The 23,002-nt window shown below is 45.1% G+C and overlaps 1 protein-coding gene across 1 annotated transcript in view; it reads right to left on the bottom strand.

Annotated features, from left to right (window-relative positions):
* The window catches only part of TMTC1 (transmembrane O-mannosyltransferase targeting cadherins 1), a 143,761-nt gene extending 124,487 nt beyond the window's left edge, over positions 1-19,274 (bottom strand). The window contains exons 1-5 of the mRNA XM_059471576.1: positions 18,967-19,274; positions 6,874-7,051; positions 4,766-4,839; positions 3,437-3,613; positions 469-678 (exon numbers count right to left, since the gene is read on the bottom strand). Of these exons, the coding sequence (XP_059327559.1) occupies positions 469-678; positions 3,437-3,613; positions 4,766-4,839; positions 6,874-7,051; positions 18,967-19,274 (947 nt within the window). The remainder of the gene's footprint in view (positions 1-468; positions 679-3,436; positions 3,614-4,765; positions 4,840-6,873; positions 7,052-18,966) is intronic.
* Positions 19,275-23,002: the final 3,728 nt, after the last annotated feature.

The following is a 23,002-nucleotide window of genomic DNA, read 5'->3' as shown; positions in this document are numbered from 1 at the left end:
AGAGGTTTATTCCATGGTTACAGAGGTCTGAACGTGAGCAACTGCTCCAACAGAATGCTGACCACATGGTCTGATGACCTTTTTAAGCTCAGGGACAGGGGGAGGGGAGGTACAGGTGAGCCACCAACCAGGTGAGAGGGGCAGGGTCTCAGGGGAAGATGACACCCAGAAAGGCCAATGACCCCCAGGCCTGAGTGGCATCCTTTGAACTTGACCAACCACACTACGCCTTGCTGGAATGTTAAGTCTGAGTGACAGGACTCACTCAGCATGGGGGTAAGGGGGAAGGGAGAGAGTATAGGCACACCTGGGAAAGTGACCTGGAAGGCCAAAATGGGACAATACAGCACACCACAACACTTACACAATACATATATTTTACCAGGACTCCTACCGTAAACACCCACAGCAATTTCAGGACAAAAAGGGCTAACACGAGGTGAAGGGAGCAGGGGTGTGCAGCAGTACCTGCGGATGGCCCAGATGGCCCTGCTGGGCACGGGCAGGCTGGGCTGCTCGCGGGGCCCGGGCGGGTGGCACGAGCTCCAGGCGCCGCGCTGGGCACAGCGATGCTGCTGCTGCTGCTGCTGCTTCCCGTTCTCCCGGCCGGACAGCGATGAGCCCCACGGAGCAGGCACGGGCAGCCGGGAGGGCCTCTGGGGAATGGCCCCGTTCCTCCTGAGGAAAGGCAGGGAAAGGGAAAGAAAAGGATGCGAGGACTTGTATTCTGTGCACTTTTACTCATCAAAAGGCTGAACGCTGTGAAATCAGCACAACATGGTATCTAAGTGTTAAAAACGAGAGCAGGCTCCTGGTACTAAAGTGATTTCAGGATTTTTTATAAGAAAAAGAAAGGCCTGAAGCATGGGGGGCCCAGGCTGAGCAGGAGCGCTCCCGTCGAGGATGCTGCAGCACCGGTGCTGGGGATGTCTCCGATGACCCCGATGTGGCACAAATTCAGTGGGTCAGAAGCCCCTTTTTATCCTGGTTTTGTCCCTTTGGATTGGTTTCTTTTTGGATCCTTCATTTGCATGAAGGTTTAAGGCGCTGGATTGGCCCACTACAGCTCTGTCCAGGCTGGCTCGTTTTCCCTGGGGGATGCTGCACTTTACTGAGGTGTGTTATGGTACGTTGAGTACCATATTTCTTATAACTACTCTTTAAACCCCTTTTACAATATATCAACCAAACTAACAGTACATGCTTAACAATTATCAACTATTTTACTGTCACAGATATATTTTATGAAAAATCCTTTCCTGAGGATTTTTTCTCCTGAGAAGCTGAGAGGCCTCAGAAACAAAATGTAACCAATGATTATCTGCTGCTCTGGAATGCAACAGGTGCATATGTGATTGTTTCTAATTAATGGCCAATCACAGCCCAGCTGTCTCGGACTCTCTGGTCAGTCACAAGATTTTATTATCATTCCATTCCACTCCTTTCCTTTCAAGCCTTCTGATGAAATCCTCTCTTCTATTCTTTTAGCATAGTTTTAATATAATATATATCATAAAATAATAAATCAGCCTTCTGAAACATGGAGTCAGATCCTTGTCTTTTCTCTCATCCTGAGACCCCTGTGAACACCACCACATTTTACAGCAGTTTCTAACCTATTTTTAACAAAACTACAACAGACAATACTGCTTTAATCCATTAAAAAAGCCTTTGTGTGCTGAGGACAGTATTTACTGGTTCCTAACTAGAGCTAGAGACTTGACAGCAAGAGAAGACAAGCACTCCTGTATCAAGCTGTTCTCTGGACCTCTGTTAAAATGGGAAGCACTGTGGTGTCACTCCTAATTTTTTGCTCCAGAAAACAAATGATGTTCCACCACTTTTAAACAGAAAACAAATCTGGAGAGGTTGGAAGGAGGAGCAGAGGAATTTTCAGCAGCACATAGAAGGCTGTTTGTTTTCTGCTGCCCCTTAAAGTCAAATGCAATCATATAATCTTGAGCATCACAAAGAGATAAATGCACAATACATGCAACCAGAGGAGATAACACAATACAGCACATCTGGATTAACAGCTCCATTCCTACAAGCTAAATAGTGCCACATCTGGGCAACTGGCCACCACTGAAACAAAAAAAAACAGCTTGAAAAGAGCCCCTGGAATGTGGGGCTATGGAAGGGGGAGACTGAGGAAAGGAGGGAGGAGGAAGGCACAGATTTTCCTGCAGTTAATTAAGAGTTGTGTTCCCTTTAGCCAGGCAGCTCCTGAAACAGCCTGTCAGGGTGTAAATACAAGTGTTAACAAGCAAGCTGGCTGTCAGCCCCCAGAAATCTCCCTGGCTCCTTGCCCACCAGTCACACCATTAGGAACTACTTATCCAGTGAAAAGAGGAGGAATCCCCTGCCTGCTGATTGCCAGTGCTGCCACAGGGCAGGTATGAAACTGGTCTGTCCCCATGAGGGCCTGGAGAAAGGGCCACAAAGGGAAGGAAGCCAGGATGCTCCTGAGAGTCCCCCGTGTCCTCCCTGCAGCTGCTGCTCTCACCTTGTGCCAGCTCTGTTCATTTAATTCACTGGAGAAACACAAATTCAGTGTCCTTTTTATAACCCAGATGCACACAAGCTCATGTAGGGTGTGACAGGTTCCAGGGCTGGTGGGCAGCCCCAGTGAAAACACAAAAATGATATGAGGAGTAAGAATTCCCATTCTCAGGAGCACTGAGCTCTTATATACACTCATAGATCTGCACCAAGGATGTTTTGGGAAAAAAACAGATAAAATCTATATGTAATTGTTATTATAAAAATTTTCTAATAAACCAGGACTTCTGACTCTGAATGGAGATGGAAAACAGCACAGTTATTTGTGACAGTTATAAGTGGGTGAGGGGTACAAACTCCAAAGTATTTTATTTTTCTCCACTGACTTCTGAGAGCTGCTAACTATTCCAACCAGAACTGGATGGGTATTTTCCCTCTTTTTCCATTCTAAAAGGACAGAAAAAATATCAAACCTGGTTTTACTACTAAACATCATATAACATTTCTAAACCCATGGCATTGTATCAGAATAATCAAGCAGACATTGTGAATGGAAGGAGTTAAACCGGAGAAACTTCAGGATGTTGATGCTTCAGTCAGAACTCCCACACTAAAAATAAATGTTAGTCTTGCCAGGGTGAATTCAGCATTTCAGGGGTCAGTTCTTCACATCTGGTCGATTCACCCAACAAAAGTAATCAGGCAGCAAAAGAGCAACAAAAAATTTAAAATAAAAATAAATTTAAAAAATAAAAAAAAACCACCACGACAAAACACAGAATGCAATTGTGGGTCCCTCCAAATTTATCAAATATCCATCTAATTCAGCAGGGCAAGTCCATCTCCCTCCAGTGCTGCATACCATAATAATACATATTTTAGACTAACAGGTGAAAAGACCTGAAAAGCACCAGAAGCACAAGAAGTTACTTACAATTTGAGTCCATTGTAGGAGAGGGAAAAGAAGTCATAAACCAAGCACACACCAAAAACAGTGACTCCAGTTTCTTTCACCAGCATTGCACACGTCCCAAGGAATAAACTAAGCAGCAAAAAGAATGGGGAGGCAGTGGGAGGGAAATGTTCCCCAACATAAAGCTGATCCACACTCCTGAAAAACAGAATTGACATGAAATACCTTAACTCTTCTGCTATTTTCATGTTTCCTACAGTCACACAAATACTGAGACACTTGTCCTTAATGCCTTAAGATGGCTGACACAAACATGTCAAGACATGAACAATCTACAATGAGAAAAGGCTTAGCCACAGGACAGGAAGGGAAGATGAAAATATGGGGAGCTGCTGCAATTCTTGGTGCACAAGAGGTGAAACAAAGACAAGCAGAAAAATAAAGTAGACTTGAAACAGTCAGGGGAAGGCAAAGTACAGAAAAGGCAGGAAAACACCTGCTTTCTGTCATGTGGAACACACATGCTTAATTCTCCTTCTGGGACAAAAAGCACTAGGCAAGCAAAAATTCCTCCATCCCACCCACAGTCCCTTGAGTCAGAGATGTGTCCTAATCACTAACAGACTGGGCAGCAAGCCCCTGTCACATGGGAGAAGGTAGGAAAGAACTGAAATCACACAGGCAGATTCCTGTGGGGTCACTGTGCTTCACACCTTCTGAAGAAAACAGCACAGTGGGTTTGCAGCAGACAGCCCCACAGGGATATCAGCAGTTTCTCCCTGTGGCTGTGATGACATGGTGCTATTTCTGAATGCAAACAATGTTATTTCAAACTGCAAATAATGCAAAAGGTGCAGAAACCCCATCCAAGGCAGCTATTTCTGTATCTACACTCGTTCAGTTCCAGTTTTAGAACACAGAGCAGCAAGCAGTGCCAAGTTTTCACCTGAAAAGGATGACTAATGGTCTAGACACACTCCTTAACTCTCTCAGACCAGGTGCTCCAGAGTCCCACAGTCACAGCATGCATTTGAAAGGCAGGCATGTGTCTGCCTGCTCTTCACTCTACACACAGACAATTTGCCTTCCATTGAAAACATTTCTTTACCATTTTTACAAGCCCTCCTCTGCTGTATGGTCAGCAGTGAAGAGGGATTGTCAATGTTGACTCCTGGTTCAGTGGTTTTTTGCTCTCATAAGCATCACCATGGCTGCAGGCAGAGGCCAGGACACCTCCATACAGCAGAGCTGTGGGAAGCACCTCTGCCAACAGCCATGAAACACTGACACTGCCTCTGGTCCCCTCCTCAAAATAAACAATATAAACAATCTCATGATGTTACCACGTACCTATTATAGGAGAGAAAAGCCAACAGAAAGAGTAGACAGGCCAGGACGTCTGCTCTGCCTACTATACCTGTTACCTGAAAGGAAAGGAGACACACAGGTGTAAAAACACATCTAAAAAAGTAAAACACTCAGTGACTGCCTCAATAATCCATGCTCAAAGCTACTATTTTTTTGATCTTTCAGTGTTATCCTCCCTCAGCATACCAAAATGTTATTTGGACAGTGTAGTGGCACAGACACATTTTATGAAAAATCCTTTCCTTAGGATTTTTTCTCCTGAGAAGCTGAGAAGCCTCAGGAACAAAATGTAACCAATGATTATCTGCTGCTGTGGAATGCAACAGGTGCATCTGTGATTGGTCTCATTGAGTTGTTTCTAATTAATGGCCAATCACAGTCCAGCTGTCTCAGACTGTCTCAGTCAGTCACAAGATTTTATTATAATCCCTTTTCTATTCTTAGCTAGCCTTCTGATGAAATCCTTCCTTCTATTCTTTTAGTATAGTTTTAATATAATATATATATCATAAAATAATAAATCAGCCTTCTGAAAACATGGAGTCAGATCCTTGTCTCTTCCCTCTTCCTGGAACCCCTGTGAACACCACCACAGTGTAGGGTATGCTCAGTTTTGTCTGCTGCATTTCTAGCTTGGCAAAACAAATGAGTAAGCCAACAGTAAACTCATTCCTTACTTAATAAAATATTAATTAAGGTATATAGAAAATGCCAATTTTAAGGATTTGTTTTAATTTTGTATAATAGGCTTAGATGAGAAATGCATCCAACTCCCAGTACTGAAATTTGTTAAAGAAAATTACTTACTATATAAGCAACATTGAAATGAACTCTTATCACCAAAAAGGGATAGGATAGAATTTATAGAATTTATTCCTCCTGAACAATCTGAGTTTGCAAGAGTTTCTTCCTACAGATTAATGAACAAAATCTTTTTATAAAAAGGGAATACTGCAGAAGAATAGATAAACACTGTTTTTTACAGTTATTTCAATATTCTACTTCATAAGGATCCAAGAATCACCATACAGCAAATAAAAGGCCCTTTGAAATCTCGCCCCTTTTGAGATTACATAATTAAGTTATATTCAGAGCTCTGGCATTTATTTTAACCTTTTAAAGTTCTGACCCAGACAAAAATAAATTCCAAGAGGGCCTCATCTAAAACCTCCCTTAAAATATAAAGCTGTATTATCAAAAGGAGCCTAGCTGATTAGTTCACACAACACAGCACAGGGAGTAACTCCAAAGCTTGTGGCTTTTTGTTATTAAGGTAATCTCTCCTCAAAAGTTCTCAGCCACAGGAGCTGTTTCCCTCCCCCATTTACAAAGGCTTGGAATGAGAGCAGTGTGATGTCAGTGGTATCTCAGCTAATGAGAGCATTTCTTTTTTGCAGTGTAGAAAGCTGGACATTACCTTTCATTCTCCAAGACAGCAAGACTCCTTTTAGCTATACAAGTGTCTCCTGGTGCTAACAGACTGCAGTTTTGGAATGATTACATCTTTAAATGTTTCCTTATAACAAACAGAAAAATTCCCAATATGAGCTGTTGTTCTGTCAACTTATGCTGGTGTTTGTGAACAACTCTTTTTCTGAAAAGGATTCTCCTAGTTTTTCATTGAAATAAATATTAATTAATCCATGGGTCACACCACCTCTGTCAGAGAGAGCTCCTCCAGAATACACAGTAATGCTGCCTTCACTTTTCCGCCCTAAAACGGATGGCTATAGGAGATGACTGAAGGCATGCAACAATATCCCAGCAGGAGAGCACAGCCTCACTGAGCTCTTTGGTTTCAGGAAACTCCTGACTGTCCATTTATTCCCAGCAGGGCTGATTAGGACCACCATTTAGAATTCAGTTCCAGAGCACAAAGACTGCAAGTATGAATGTGCTTTTTCCTTAATGACTCCTACAAATTATTTTAATAGAGTATTAAATAGAGTACATTCCCACCTTTGCTCCCCCACAGCAAAAAAAAAAAATCACAAGTACAACATTCTGCATGACTCAGAGGTTTCCTTGCAAAAAATCAATTAGAATTTGGAAGAATTAATTTATTTTTGTGTTTGGTGGCACATACTTACAGCCTCGGTGTGAATGGGGTGCACAGCGAAGAAGAGCGCCGTGACAAAGGCAAGGCGACAATCCTTGAACACAGCTTTGTCACACGTGTACATCAGCACAAGAGTCACCAGGCAGTGTAAAATTACATTCACTGCGTGGAAATACAAGGGGTTCATGCCAGCCAGCAGTATGTTTAACCTGTAAGGAAACAAAACAAAGCCATTGCTAGATTTGGGAGATCTTCCAATACCATTCAAACACTCTAAATTATGCCTTTTGCCCCATTTGCTGCCATCTAATGTTAGTGCTATTAAACTAATTACTGCAAACCGCTCTAAACTTTGGTTTATTTGATTAAAGAGAAACCATTTCTCCTATTTTTCTTTTATGTGGTTGTGTTTGGCAGCCTTTTTGACAGAGATGGGGAGTGCTGTGCCCTCCCAGCAGAGTTTACTGCAGTGAGACCACGCCTGTGCTGCCCTAGCAGCAAATCACCCTGGCCAGCATCGTGGCACTTGTCCCGTTTCCCTGCTGGCACCTGCTGTGGTTCTGCTGGCCACGTGGCAGCTTTACTACATGGCTAGTTATTTTCTGCTCTAGAAGAGATTCTTCTGCCCAGGAGCAGCCAAGACAAGGACTTGGTAAGGTGCTGGAGCATCTGCTTAGCATAAAGGGGCATTTACTCCCATTTAACTTTCAAAACCGTGTCACACACTGAAGGTTAAGCCTTTTATTTAAATGCTTTACTGGCATAAAGAAGCTTGTCTAATAGTTCTCATCATTTTTATAAGGACATTGATGGCAAAGATAAGTTAGCTAACATCACCCTAGACTCAGTGAGACAATTAGGGTTCATTATTTGTGTAGATCATAAAAAAAAATGTAACAAGCTGTTATGACATTTGCTTGACAGCATGTATTAATACATTCTTCTGGTTACTTTTTTTTACAGCCAGCTTGCTTAACAGCTGCTGACAAGCCTTGCCTTACACACAGTTGAAGATAATTCTATTAAATATTAACAACATCTGTACATTTGGACAAATACATATATATATATATATATATATATATATATACATACACACATATATATGTATCTACACAAATATACACACATACGCATGGTGCCTATCTAGGGAAGACTCCATATATGAACAAGGAATCTGGAAAAATGTCTAACTAATGTTGAGGGATTTTTTTTTTTTTCTAAACAAAAAAGATAACCAGTGAAAAGAAGACTCAATCTAAATATTTTACATGCAGTTGTAAATATGCTATAGGGTCAATAATCCTTGCTGTTGTTACTAAAAGACTGCAGGTCTCCCATGACAAACATGATGTGACAGCAAGGCAACTGAGCTGTTGCTACTATAAAAAACCACCTTAGGTGTTTCTGTGAGACAGAGGAGGTGTGAAGAGGTCTGTGAGAGCCAGACAACCTTTTTTTTTATATATATAAATAACTCTCTACATTTCTTATTCATAATCCAGGATGTGCTAGCTGTCCTGGGTTCAATTTTCCAGGCCAATCCACTTTTACCAGACCAAGAGTCTTACTCGTGCATTCCTGCTGTGCTCCTACTGGAGTGTTTGAGGAGGCAACAGATGAAACCCAGAGAGTTTGTGAAAAAGTGAAATTTTGGCATGACTTGACCTTTCCCTTTGAAGTATGGGTTGATGTAGTTACATTTTGACAAGACATCAGTCTGTGTGATTCAAGAATACACAAAGAGTTTGGAGGTTTTTCTTTTTTTATCCCATTTCTCCTGCAAGCTACTTCAGGGCAGCAACATCCATCACTTTCCCTTATTTCTACCAGCCCTGAATGACAAGCCACAACAAATGGCAGTAACACACACCCAGCCAGGGGTTCAGCTGCAAATACACTGCAGCAGCAGCAGGAACCCCCCCAGGGCAGAATCTTGTTTCCAGCACAGGGCTGAGGGGAACAAGGGGCAGCACAGGGCCACCCTGCCACCAAAGGAGACACAGTTCACCCCAAGACACCTGCAGATGTGCACAAGGACAGGGACCCTCTGCAGGAGACATTCCTTACTCAAATGAATCATTTCTGGATGTACATCAGCTGAAGCAGAGTCCACTGGTCCCCCTCCAATGCCAAAGTGTGATCTGGGACTCTGATCTCTGGAGAAAGCAGATGCAGGCAGGTGAGGACAAGTGCTCAGGATATCAGGTAATATAAAATCATGCACCAAAAGGGGAGAAATTCTCACTTAGTTGTGAGAACCAATCACTAAACTCATGACACCTGGCAATACTCTTGAAAATTCTATCATCATTCTCCATGGATCATATCTGATCACTTTCCATCCTGCAAAACAGGTCTGCTGGCAGGAGAGGCAGAACTTGACAGGTAAGGGATCTTCCATCCCCATCAGGTCCCCTATCCAAAAGGTGGGGTGAGTCCTTCACACCCCTTCTTAGGGTGAACACCAAGTCAATGAGGCTTGTAAGCTGAGAATTACCTGATGTAAATTATTGACAACAGCTCAGTAAAAGCATCAGCCTCGCAGCCTGGCTGCTCCCCTGTGTGTTCTTTAAATAAATAAAAAACAACAGAACAAAATACAAACATAATACCATGCTGTTCAGGTAACTCTTTCACTAAACAGCAAAATCAGCCTGCAAGTGTGTTTTAAATACCATCTTTGGTGGTCCATGAACACTAAACATGAGCGTGTGCAGGTGCTATATTCACACCAGTGCTTTTTGCTGCTAAAGCTCTTTGTCATAAGAAATTAGGCCACATGGCAATGAAGGAAACATTCTTTAGTCCTGAAACAATCCCAGCAGAACGATGTTGAAATGTTAGCAGTGGTTAAATTTATTGTATGTCAAAAATCTGGGTCTTCAAACAGCTCTAATCCAAGTCACAAGAACTCTGCAGAGCTGCCCAGCTCACACAGCCATGGGGAGAAAAGGCAGCCTGCTATGGAATGCCAAATTCGCTCCACTGCAGGGGAACTGGGGAGCAACTTCTGGGCAAGGGAGCCAAGAAGGGGATGGGTAAATAAAAAATTACTTCTCTCCTCTTAATCTTTAATGCCCTAACAGAGAGAGCCAGTCTTGTTTACTGGCAGCAGCATGCAGCAATTATACACAGCAGACTGTTCAGCAAACAAAGGAAGTAAAACAGAGATATGAATCTCAAAATTAAGGAAGAAGTGGTCTTTCTTCAACATAATGTTCATAAACAGAAGTTCTAGCAAGAAAAACTGTACTACACTGGAGGGAGGTGGTGCTGACCATGTATTTCCATACTTATACTGCCCCAAAAATGGGGAAAATCATATCATGCAGCCATTTCTGTATGAAGATCATGACCTCTGCCTGAGCTACAGCACAACTTGTAAGACACGTCTTATAAAGAGATTCCACCCTGCACTGAAAGCGGGTATTGCTTTGCATAAACTTTGCCATATTTAACACAATTTGAACACGAAAAGATCATCACAGGAAACTTAATCCATCCTTATGTATGGAATTAATTGATATAAATCTGCATGTGAGCCTTCCTTATAAAAACTGAGGGGTTTTATGAGGTATGGGATGCTGTGAGACTTTCCATTAAGTGTTACTTCCACATCTTGTGGCCTTGGTAGAGCACACAGTGAGGAGAGGAGGTGCTCTGGGCTGTATGAACAGGCTGCTCCCCAAAACAGAGATGTGTTTGCAAACAGCATCCTAAAGATCTGGGGCTGAACACAGCAAGTGGTAACACTGCTAGGAATAGAGACCCCAAAAGAGGAGATCCAACCATCTCAGACATGGAGGTCACTCCTCAGAGGAGTCACCCACTAAACACTTGGAGGAGAGTTTTACTGCTTTAACATCTCTGCTGGAAGAGTCCCTGGAAGCAAAGATTCTGCCAAACCTCCTGCAAAGTTCAAATGCAAAGGCCCTCAGAAGACCCAGGGAAAGGAGGAGAAGAGCACATAGACCAAAGTGCAGTGTCTCAGTACTAGGTGACATTGACAGCTATCTTCTAATAGAGCTGACCAGCACCATCCCTGCCACCACCAAAACAAAAAACTGAGTACAGAAATCTCAGCATGATCACATGTCCCAGCAGGGCACACAGGCTGCACTGAAACACTTATTCAAGCCAAGATCAGCACTGTTTTTGTGGGTTTTGTGCCCAAGTGTTGCAGCAAGTGTGGCTCAGCATGTCACACCCAGGGCAGAGCACTGCCCAAAATACACACTCATGCAGGAGGCACACCAAAATAAGAAATCCCTTGGTTTTCTTAAGGCTGATGGATGTTTTCCAGGAACAGTGGAATAGCATAGTTTGCTTTGCAGCAGTTTTTCCACCATTCCTCCACCATCCACTCTCAGAAAAGGAATTGCACAGCTCCACTCCCAGAAAGAGAGACCTCCACAGGCAGCAGCCTTCTCTTGAAGGTTCACTGGATAGAGACTGTACAACAGCTCTCCAGAAGAAAGCAAATTATCCTTATAACCTCCATCAGTACCATCAGATGTCCTACAGAGAAACTGTCAGGGACACATCAATTCTGGGTAAGCAATTCCCCACAGAGAGGGCCTGGAAATGGAGTGGGACTCTGTGGCTTCATCCTCACAAACTCAGAGAGGTCTAGAGCAAGAGCACAAGCTCACAGACAAATTCCATATATACCAAATTATGGTATGTAATCACCAGCACCCCCACCCTAGCTCTAATATAGTGCTTTGCTTTTCATTCACTTGTACACATGAAGATTCATTCAACTTTTTTTAAGGTCTCTTATGATTTAATAATATTGTATACCATAATTGGAGAGTTTCTCTTTTTATAGACTTTGTTATTATCCCTGGGCAGCTCTTGTTTAGTTTAATCTGTTTTATTATTTTCAGAAGACTAACAATGAAACACAACATGTTATGAAACAGAAATGCACTGGATAATAATGGTAATTTGTTATAGCAAGTAACACTTAATGGAAAATCTCACAGCATTCCATACCTCATAAAACCCACACAGTTTTTATAAGGAAAGCTCACATGCAGATTTATATCAATTAATTCCATACATAAGGATAGATTAAGTTTCCTGTGATGATCTTTTCGTGTTCAAATTGTGTGTTAAATATGGCAAAGTTTATGCAAAGCAATACCCACTTTCAGTGCATGGTGGAATCTCCTTATAAACTCCACAGATGCATGGACTTTGTGCCAGGAAAATGAGCATTTGCACTCCAAAAGAGGTGCAGCTGCATCAGTGGCACTCATGGTAAAGGCTCTACATGGAAACAGCTCAAAGATTAATGAAAAACCTGTAGCAGCAAACAGAATAAGCCCCTTTGCACTGGTGTTCCTGCAATGGCCAGTTTCCTCCACAAAGTGCAAGAGCACTCGGTGCTGATTTGTGCTGATAATCTTCCCACAGTACAGTACAATGCCTGAGAATTAAATGGACAATAAGGCTTAAAAGGCCTGGTCCTTGGTTTGCTGTGATGGCAATGGTGACAAGGCAGAGGCTGCATCAATTCCCACCCACAGCCACTGCCTCAGAGCACAGGAGTCATCACTTAGAGAGCAGAGTGAAGGGCAGGCATTCAGAGCAGCTTATTGCCTTCCAGCAGGGGCAGGGAAAGAAAAAAGAAATCACAATTAGACTGGGAAGAAGCAGCACCTTGAAGGTGGCAAATGTGCCAGGGCAGAATTTTCTGGTAAAACCACAGCAAGTTTGGTTTGATGATCATTCCTGTGTTGCAAATAACAAGAGCACCACTCACACAGCTTTAGGTTTGCACCCACAAGGGGCCTTGATAAACTAAGTAGAAGAAAAGAAATCCAGAAGAAAGCACATCATTCTTATGATAGGCCTTGGTAAACTATGACAAGAAAAAAATCCAGATGATGGCAAGCAACAGAATTACAAACCTGGTGTCACTTTATCTAGAGAATGAACAAAATGCAGTTTGTCTTAAAAAATATTCTTAAGTAGCACCTCAGCAAGAACTGAGAAAATGAACATCTCATTAATCACTTCAGCAGCCATCCATCAAAGTATAGAGAGAAAAAGGGATGAGACATGATCAAAAAGCAAGCTAGGACAGTCACTCATCAAGAAGAGAAAGCAACAGAAACCAAAATCTAGTATAAAGTTATTAGTCCTAAAGACAGTATTTCAAACTGGATGTAACAGGTCTTCACCAAATATGAAGTAAGTTTGAAATAAGATGAAGACCATGAGGGAAATGCCATTCTAACTTACCAAGAAGCAAAGAAAAAAGGTTAAAAAAAAGATATAGTGAGTGAAAGAGAACAACCTTTTTTTCTTTTCCCTTTCTTTAAGACTGTGAGACAATAAAGAGAAAGCCCAGGAAAGCAGTCAGAAACAGAGAGAGGAAATGCAGAGAAATGCCTTAGGTAACCAGCAGCAGGCAGAGTATTTATTTTCAGGGACTCTAAAGAGTATTGACAAGGATGCTTCTGTGGGCAAGAAGGCTGCTCGAAAGCTGAGACTTTTAGGTAAAAGATGGGCAGAGAAAATTAATGGTGACACTGGTGCAAGAGGAACAGAATGCCCAATGAGAGAAAATCTCCAGGAATGGGTTGATGTTAAATAGAGACAAGACATCACTGAAGCAAGCAGCAAAGATAAGCATGACTGCATCCACCTCAGCCAAGTCGTTCAGGAGAATTAGAGAGCTCTTTCTCTCATAAAAGGCTTTAAATTCAAGAGAGAGGGAAATTTCATTCAGGGCTGACAAATGTGAAGGCAGACTCCTTCATGCTTTGTACACACCTCTCCTACTGGGCAAACCCTCACCTCTGCAAGCAGCATGACGGCAAGGATCCCAGCCAGGTCTGCACCCCATCCCTGGGCAGGGAGCCTCCCTCACCCTCCACAGGAGCCCTGTGCTCCTTCCAGGGAGTGCAAGCAACCCCAGAGAAACAGCTCAAACTTCAGACCACAAACATCAGGCACCTGCTACAAAAATTACATTTGTGAGGGAGACTTTTTGTGCACCTGAAACTGGGGGGAAAACCTAAGCTTTGAGATACCAAGCTTTGGAAGACACCTAAAACCACAGCAAGGCATTCTGCTCTGGGTCAAAAGAAATCCTTACGTGCTTAGAGATGTATCTGTATATTCCAGTTATAATACAAGCAGATTTACAAAAGTATCTGCTTTTCTTCACCAAGCCCACCTCATCCAGTGTGGCTACACCAGCACTACATCAATTTCATGGCAGGTATCACAGCAGCAGTGTGGAGAGTGACTGCCACAGCATGAGTAGAAATAGTAGACTAAGCTGTACAAAAGAAATACTAACACAATCTTAAACATTGTGATGTTCAGAGTGAAGAAAATACTTGTGCACTGTGTATTTAACCTGACACATTATAGCTCCACTATATTACCCTGCACTGTCAAGCTGTAAAATAGCATTAAATCAATAACAAAGAAAATGTAAGGTCTTTTTTCCTTCCCCAGGTTGTTTTGGTTCTCTTAAGCTCCCTGTCCTTGAAACTTACGCCACTGATACAGCTGAAAAAACAGAAGGATCAGCTGTAAACAACCAGACAGATCAGAAGGCTGACAGTGAGTTACAGAATCAGTTCTCTCTTTGGCTATGTATTTACCTCTAACCCAAGCTCACATTCACTGAAGGCTTTGATCCAAAGCCACTGGAGCCTCACATGAGGCTCTCAATGCCAACCCAGCATACTGAGCTGCTGCTGAAGGGCCCTATTTCCTTCCCAGACAGGTACACACCCAAGCCATCAGTGGCTACAGCCTTGGTGGGCAGACCTGGAAGGTTCCCCATGCTGCACTCAGCACCTGAGCACAGCCCAGACTTTTTAATTCCTCTTTTTCCTCATTTTTTCCCAGCTAGAGTACTAGTAGGATGGCTCTCTGCACAAACTGTGTGTTTTCTTGTCTTTTCAAATTCCCGTTTGCATCTTACTGCCCCTCCAGCTCCTCTCCTCCAAGGAGTGGATGGAACACTGACACTGTCCCCACAGAGCCAGGCACATTCCCAGTGAACAACTCTCACCTCCTCTGAGGAGGTATCTGCTGTGCTTCCCTGCCATGCCATCCTCCCAAGCCTTTGTCACAGCCATGTGTCCTAGATGTGTCACCACCTTCTTCTTCTGTCCCTGGTGAGCTGTTCCTTGAGACATCCCTCACCAGCATCTGCCTTGGCACCACCAACGAGGCTGAGCACACGGGGCCTTCACTTCTCAGCCACCTGCAAGCCAGGAGCCTCATATCTGATTAAATGGCATACAGGGGATTGGAAAGGCTTCCCTCTCACCATTTTCTATCACTGTGTACCTTCACTGTGCTGCTGACTACACCAAATCTTCATCACCTGTGTTCCTGGGTTGGAGAATCTATCTAAATGGGGATTTGGCAGACAGAAAGAGAAAGAGGAAGGGAGACAGCACTGGGGATTGCACCTTCTGCTTCAGCAGCTGAGAAACATTTCTGCAAAACCACTGGAAACAAGGAGTAGCTGAAGTGCTACTGAGGGAATAAATGATTCAGTGAACTTCTGTTAGTGGAGGCAAGGTGTAAGACAGAAAGCACCCAGTTTAAATATAAATCCTGATTGAATTACAGAACTGGCAGTTCTCCTTTTTCCCTTTTTTTTCCTACCTTTCATCTTAACATTTTATAGGGAAGACACCAAAAGATAGTATGTTCTGAGTCCAAGAAGTTGCCTTCTTTAGAAAGAAGTATATTGAATCACTTCTTAGAGAAGAAAACACCTGCAGGTAAGTCAGTGAAAGTGATAGCAGCTGGAGAAGAGAGCACAAAGAAAGTTTTTCTGAAAGACTAAGTAAAACCACTGCCTACCATCTCAGCTCCTGTGCAGGTGAGTTCTGCTAGACCTGTCACCTAACAGTTAACCATGTGTGATAGGAATGCTTCTGAACCAACTCATTCAGCATTCCTTTATTTTATGGAAGTCAGGAGAAAAGGCAAGAGAAGTTCAAAGACACAAAACAGACATTATTTAATTCAACAGTCCATACGGAGTCTTTTTTCCCCCTTCTGATGTTAACCCACACAAAACAGTGCAGCAATTCTGTGAATATTTTAAGTTTTCCTTAATGGTTCCAGTGGGCCACTCTTTTTTTCCTCTGATCATTTATACTGTCAGATCCAGTGTGAATAATGTCAAATACTTGAGCTCTTTTCACTGTTTGGCTCCAGAGCATTAGTCTACAGGAATGAGGACTGTCACTTATGATTTCCAATTCATCAGGGACACTGAACTACTGTTACACAATTTCAGCAATGTCTGCTTCAGATTTTTCTGACAGATGGGTGATAAATTTTTTTAATTGAGATCATTTCAGGAATATGTAGCTTGTATGTAGGATATGTTCAGCCTAATGAGAAGTCCACAGGGCATTTTGAGTCCTGCCTCTTACTTCCACAGCCACAAAAGGCAGAAAAGGGACTGAAACAAAGTTTCAGTAGATTGATGAATCTGTAGATACACATTTCAGCCCACCCTTCACATCTGTTCTGTACAGGCAGTTTGGAGATCTCCCAGATTCTTTAATCTTAATACAGCAAGATGCAAAACAAGTCTTTACAGATGAAAGTTTCGTGCAAGAGAAGTAGAGCCACTAGGCTGATATAAAGATTCATGCTGCTATTTAAATGCCTTGGATTTGACCAAATTAGCACAACAACAAGATAAATTAAATAAAACAAGCAAATCTACAAACAATAAAGATAGCAGAATACTTTGTTGCTCTCTTCCCTCCTTCCTGCACGCATCACACAATTTTCTCGAGCATCTTAAGTGGGTGGAGTAAATTCTAACAAAAGTATTAGGTAACAGAATGGAAATGAATGTTGCTATCAGTTTCTGCTGAGCTTTTAACCAGAATCAGGGTAAATCCCTTTTTTCCTTCTGCAGGAAGACAGAGAGCAAGCAGCAACCTCCTGCTGGGCAAGGCAGGGGCGGATGCCTCAGGCAGGCAGAGAGAGCAGGGCTCAGCCACAGGTTCAGCTGCCTGGCAAAAGCTGCCCCAGGCTTCTTTGGGTTCCACTGAAGATTCACTCCACCCCGTTCTCAAACATCTTCCTCTGACACCCCACTGGTAGAAATGAAATGGGAAGAATGTGGAAACTGGAAGGGTGGAAGGATAATTGGAACACAGTGGATACAATCTCCCTCTGCAGCCAGGGAAGATAAACGATTCCTTCCCTATTCCAAATGCAATGCCAAGTGGTGAACAAATGACTCTGCCTTTGACCCAATGTCTTGGCTGTATGGTTATTATAAACATAGAGGATTAAATCTTGCTCACAAAATTAGTGTCATTTCCCTTCCAGAAAGGACTAGGCAGAGACAGCACTTCATTCATCCTTTTTTGACACACCCCCCTATCAACAGCAAAGGCAAAACCAGTTCAAGTACATTCAAATGGGTACTAGAACAATTAGTTTCCATTTCGTTATTAAAGTTTAAGTTCCTCTTGCTCATTAGCATCACAATCTCAATCCTGCAACCTGATCTAGGAGGCCAAGTCCAGCACTCCAGCACTAATATTGCATGCAGTGAGGTCAGTGGTGATGCACACACATTCACTCTTCCCTCCACCTACCCCCAGGTGTGTTGCTGGAGGAATGGATTAATTACATGATCCCCAAACTACAAGGGTTTGGTTGGACACACGATGGAGAGAGAAGGCACTCTGTGTGCACAAAGCTCTGCCTGCAACTCCCTGCTCCCACCTCGCTCTTTAAAGAAATGGGCTGAGATGCCCTTCAAGGAGAAGGTACAAAACCTGTTCTAAAAAATCCAGCTTACAAGGGTCTGTGCTATTCAGCTCCCTTTATGAGGAGCATGCCAGCCTGTGTCCAGACAGCCAACACTGATGGCTCTTGGCTCCAAGTCCGCCTTTACAACCCTAGAGCAGCAAGCGCTCTGCGGGAGTGCCAAAGGGACATTCCATTTCCCAAAACTGCTCTCGCTTCACAGAAACACTCAATTTCCACATATTCATGAAATTCTATTTAGATATCCGGTGTGCTAATGAGTTACTCAATCAGCAGAGTGAACCAGGAACCGGTAACAAATCCCCCTGGCAGACTTGGCAATGCCCATACCCTTTATTCCAAACACCTGCTGTAATGAGTTTGGACTGAGCATCTACCGATCACCAGCCCTACACATCACTCAGCCACACCACCAGCTCCTCAGCACAGCTCTCTGCAAACACATGTATCATTTCTAAATGCTAAGATGTGCTAAATATTCATCATCCTTAATGTTCCGTCAGAATAAATTAAATAGAGAACAAGCTAATGGAAAGAATGACAAACTGTATGGACTGTAACTGAGCTGATTTGCCACAAATTCTTCTCCTGGGGGAGAGAGGCTAGTGAAAGCTTTTTCCTAGGATTAGCAAAGGTAGCTGTCACTTTACTGCCTCTCAACTTCCCTTTATTCCTGTAAAACCGAAACTCCTCCTCAACAACTTCGCCCGGTACACGGGGAAGGAACATCTGAAGCAGGGAGGCTGCAGCTCCGCGGCTGACAAGGGAGGCTGGCAGCTGCCAGGAGGGATGCTCGGTACCCGGGGGCTGACCCCTCCACTTAGCGCTAAGAACAAAGGCACGGATAACTACGGCTCTGTTTCAAAACACAACGCGGGAACTTTCTGGCACGACCACTCAATTGCGGAGAAAAGGCACTCGAGATAAAGCACAGGAGGAACTCACGAGGAATTCATGTGAGCACTTCCCCAGCCAAAAGCGCTTTCTGAAACGCTCCGTTTTCGCTTTTATCCCTCCCGCAGCCCGGGGAAGAGGCGCCACCTGCTCCCAAACGGCGGGCAAAGAGAGACACTTGCCGGGAGCGCGGCGGACTCCTCCGGAGCGTCGCCTCATCGCTCCCTCCTCCGGCAAACTTGCCCCGGGCCGCGCCGCGGAGCCCCCGCCCGCCCCCGTCCCGCAGAGCCCCGGGCAGAAATGCTGAATCACGAACCGAGGGCGCGGGACCGGGGGGCTCCCCCTGACCCCCACCAGGGGCCGGCCGCCCGGGCACGGAGCCGGGAGAGGCTCTGTGCGGAGGGCAGCCCCCGCCCGCCCCGCCGACACTCACTTGAAGGTGAGGACGCAGAGGGGCCGGTAGGACTTGTGGCTGGTGTTCTCGGCCATGCGCTTGCCCCAGAAGTCGTTGGCGAAGGCGGCGGACACGGGGGCGGCCGCCCTCACGTCGGGGTTGTTCACGATGGCCCAGACGTCGTCGTGCACGAACTCGCCCCTCAGGGAGTTGCCGTAGCACAGGGCGCACAGCCCCGCCAGCACCGCCGCCGCCGCCGCCCCGCCGCGCCGCCCGCCCGCCGACGGGCAGGGGGCCGGCGCGGCTCGGTCCCGGCTGCGGGAGCCCCGCGCCGAGCCCGTCACCATGGCGCGGGGCTCGGCCCCGGCTGCCCCGGCTCCGCCGCCGCCGCGGCGCGGGGAGGCAGCGGCGCCCGCATGGTGCGGGGCGGGCAGCGGGACCGCCGCCGGCCACTCGCGCTCTGCCGAGGCGCAGCCCGCCCGGCTGCAAATAAACAGCGGCCGCCTCCCCGCGCCATCCCTTCTCCTCCTCTTCCTCCTCCTCCTCCCCCCCCGCGCCCCCTCCCGCACGCATGCTCCTTGCCGCGCTGTCACACCGCCGCCACCTCCTCAGCCCGTCGGCGCCGGGCGCTCTGGTGCGCTCTGCCCGCGGGGCGCTCTCTGCCCGCGGTGCCCTCTGCCCACGGGAGGCTCTGCCCGCGGTGCCCCCTGCCCACAGGAGGCTCTGCCCGCGGTGGCTCCGCCGCACAGCGCGGAGGGGACGCGCCCGGCACGGCCCGCGGGCGGGGAGCGCAGTCCCGCTGCGGCGCTCGGGTCGCTCCGTCCCCGCTCTCTCAGGAGACGCGTGCAGGGCTGTCCTGCCGCCCCTCCGATCCCCCCCCGGGCAACGCCCCTGGGACCGTGCTCACCTGGCCGGCAACAGCATCCCACGGCACCCACTTTGCTGCTCCACAGCATCCACAGCGTGCATGCTGATCCGGTACCGATGCTGCTGCTGCACCGCATCCACGCTGCTCCACGGCATCAGTGCTGGGCCACATCCTCCACGCTGCGGCGTCGGCTGTGCCAAACAGTCCCCCACTGTGTCCTGCTGGAGGAAAAGGCATTCTCGTGCCACAGAACTTGTTTTCTCTACTCTGGTCCACTTCCTGTCTTTATTCCAAAATCGTTTGGGAGTTGCAATGTGTCCATACCCTCCCACGGATGACCTTTCCTGTGTTAGTGATAAGCCTCGATAACTTAAGGAAAGGCCATGGTCAGATCATCTATTCACTAATTTATGAAAACTACATAGTCACAGATTTTTCAAAAACCAGAAAAACAAGGACTCTATTAATGGGGTTTTACCCTTCAAAGAAAACCTTCTGTTTACAACCAAACAAAGCAATAACACTGCTTGGCAAAGAGGCTTCGATTCAATTAGGTGAATAACAAACTGGACAGAGTTTGAATTTTTTCCTGAGAAAAGATGCTCTGGGCAGGGCTCAGCAGCAGCCTGAGCAGCTCCCAGCTGCTCCCGTGTGAGCGTGCCTGCTCCCGTGTGGGAAAGAGAGGGGAGCGGAAGCCTTGGAAAGTTCACGCAGGCTGTCCAGGGCAAGCCTGCTCCAGGAATGCTTTTTCCCCCAGCCCATTTGGCACTTGGAGTGATCTGGTATTTTCCAAGTGTAACAGAGCAGGCTTTTCAGATGCACTTTTGTTATAGCTAAAAATAACAGTTAACTCTGCCTAGGACAGTGTGTTTATATCCGGGACAGAAGGAAACTCCACCACAATCAGGGCCTTCATTCAAACTTTCTCTTTAAGCAGCTGATGAGATTTAGGCAGTTGGCTGCATGGAGTTTTCATCAGCAGTGGGAGACCACTCATGATAATGTATTCATTTTCACCTAAGTTTCAAAGTCTAGGCATGCAAAGCTAGACTCCAGGAAGAGAAGCAGCCAGGTATCCAGAGGCACTCAAGTACCAGAGCCCACAAGGACCCAGCAGCTCTGGAAACAACCTCATTATTGCATGCATGCCTAAGAGGTGAGATCAGGACTTTTTGTTGACATAAATTAGTTTTTCGGGGGGGGGGGGGGGGGGTGGGGGGGGGGGGTGGTAGAGAGGAATAGACTGTCATGTTGTTGAAAGCAAAAACATGTGTAAAAAAAAAAAATGTGTAAGATTTAAAGGTTAAAATTGCCTTACAGTAGACTGCAGGTCATACTTAAAATTCTGAGTTACTCAACTGAACAAAATCTGCACTCCTCTAGCCCAGCTGGGCCTTAGCAGGCTGTCCCTCCCAACAAGACCCCCATACCTCTGGTCCTTCACCTCCAGGGATCAGAGCCTTTCTCATCAATGTCTTGCAGCCTTCTGTCCTTCCCCATCATCTCAGGATGGGGACAGCCCACTGACAGCCTGCTCCTACCATGAAACAGAGCCCAGGGCTGCCATCAGGCAGCTTGGCACAGGGGCACATCTCTCAGTTTCTTATCCAGGGCTGTGGGACACATCCCTGCTGTGTCACAAGCTCTGCTGTCCACTCCTTCAGCTTAATTAGCTCTTTACAGAAAGCTCACCAAAAATGCAGAGTTCTAAACCAGCAAATGATGAAGAGGTTATAGAAAATAATTTTCCCATTGAGGAATTTGCTGACAATATCTTCTGACAGTAGCATGCACAGCCATCTAACACCACATAGTACAACAGGCACTCTCTATGGAATAAATAACATTGCTTCTCATACAGAGCTACAATATCCTGGTCTCTTCCATGAGATTTGGTTTGTTTGATTAACACCAAAAAGAGAGAGATGGCAGTCCTGACCCACTCAGGACTCCTTCCCCTCACACTCTTTAGGAGAGCACCTACACAGACCATTGGCTTTTGTCTGGCACACACCTAGACTTTGCAATGGAGAAAAACCCACTGTGTTTTTAAACATTTCTTATGTGCTTATTGAAATATTATGCATAACATGTAGTCAACACTGATTTGCCAAATCCTTTATATGACAAGAAAATCTATTCTCACTTCTCCAAGACAGACCAGTTCTTTCCTTTTTTCCCTCAGCAAACATCTGAAAGAGACAAAGCAATGCTCCAGCCAGCCAGTGAGGAAGACCTCCTGTTCTTCACACCAAGACCCACTGAAATACTAACACATCATCCTCTACTTTCTCCACAAAGGGAAGCATTACCTCTTCATGCAGCAGTCACCTTCACAGATTGAATTCAAGATGTTGTCTGTTGCTACAAGTCCTGTCCACCTATAAGGAAAGTAACAGCAAAAATAATTCAGAGGGCAGAAGAAATATTGAACTGTGTTCTGGATGTCAGATCTGTACAGATATGTGCAGTCACAGACACAGAGGGAGATGAAAGAGAGAAAGAAAGAAGAGAATACAGAGATGGGATGATTTGCTCCCAAGTTGCTTTGTCACTTCCAAAAATATATTATCTTATAGGATGTATTTCCTTCTACTGTGAGCCTTGGTTCTTTCTCTACCTAAAGTAACCATGCCATTGCTTCTGAAATGTGAAGCCAAATTGCTTCTCAGAAAAGCAGAGCTGGCTTCTGGAATTATGTGTAGTTGAAGTACTCCAGCTATTTTCCTGCTTCCTTGTATTTGAATCACAAGTTTTCTGCCAGCTATATAAAAAAGATTAACAAATGGCTGTTAAAACTAGAGACCTTGAAACTAATTATGTGCGATGCTGAAAAAATCCTTGCTCTGCTAATTGAGTAGAGCTGTTACTTCCAAAGCAGGAAAGTTTTGCCTCCACTTGGAGTAAAACACACGGCAGCCAATGCAAGGCAGGAGGCACATTTGAGCAGATACACTTCAAAGGGTTGAGCACTGATTGATCTGCTATTATCTGACAATTGTAACTGCTCAAAGGCAGAGAGAAACTGCAAATGGTTTGAGTTTCGAGCTTAAACACGGAGTTCTGAAGAGTCAAGCTTTGCAGTGACTGATTAAAGTCTAAGAATGCAGTAAATACAATTTAAAAGTTAAATTACCATATGGTCATAGCTAGAGGTAAATTTCAAAAGTAGCACATGTAAATAGTTTCTTGCTATCTGAGCAAATA

The sequence above is a fragment of the Ammospiza nelsoni genome, chromosome 5, assembly GCF_027579445.1.
Source record: "Ammospiza nelsoni isolate bAmmNel1 chromosome 5, bAmmNel1.pri, whole genome shotgun sequence".
Taxonomy (NCBI): domain Eukaryota; kingdom Metazoa; phylum Chordata; class Aves; order Passeriformes; family Passerellidae; genus Ammospiza; species Ammospiza nelsoni.
Note: the sequence above shows the minus strand (reverse complement) of the source record. Positions and strands in the feature narration are given on the sequence as shown.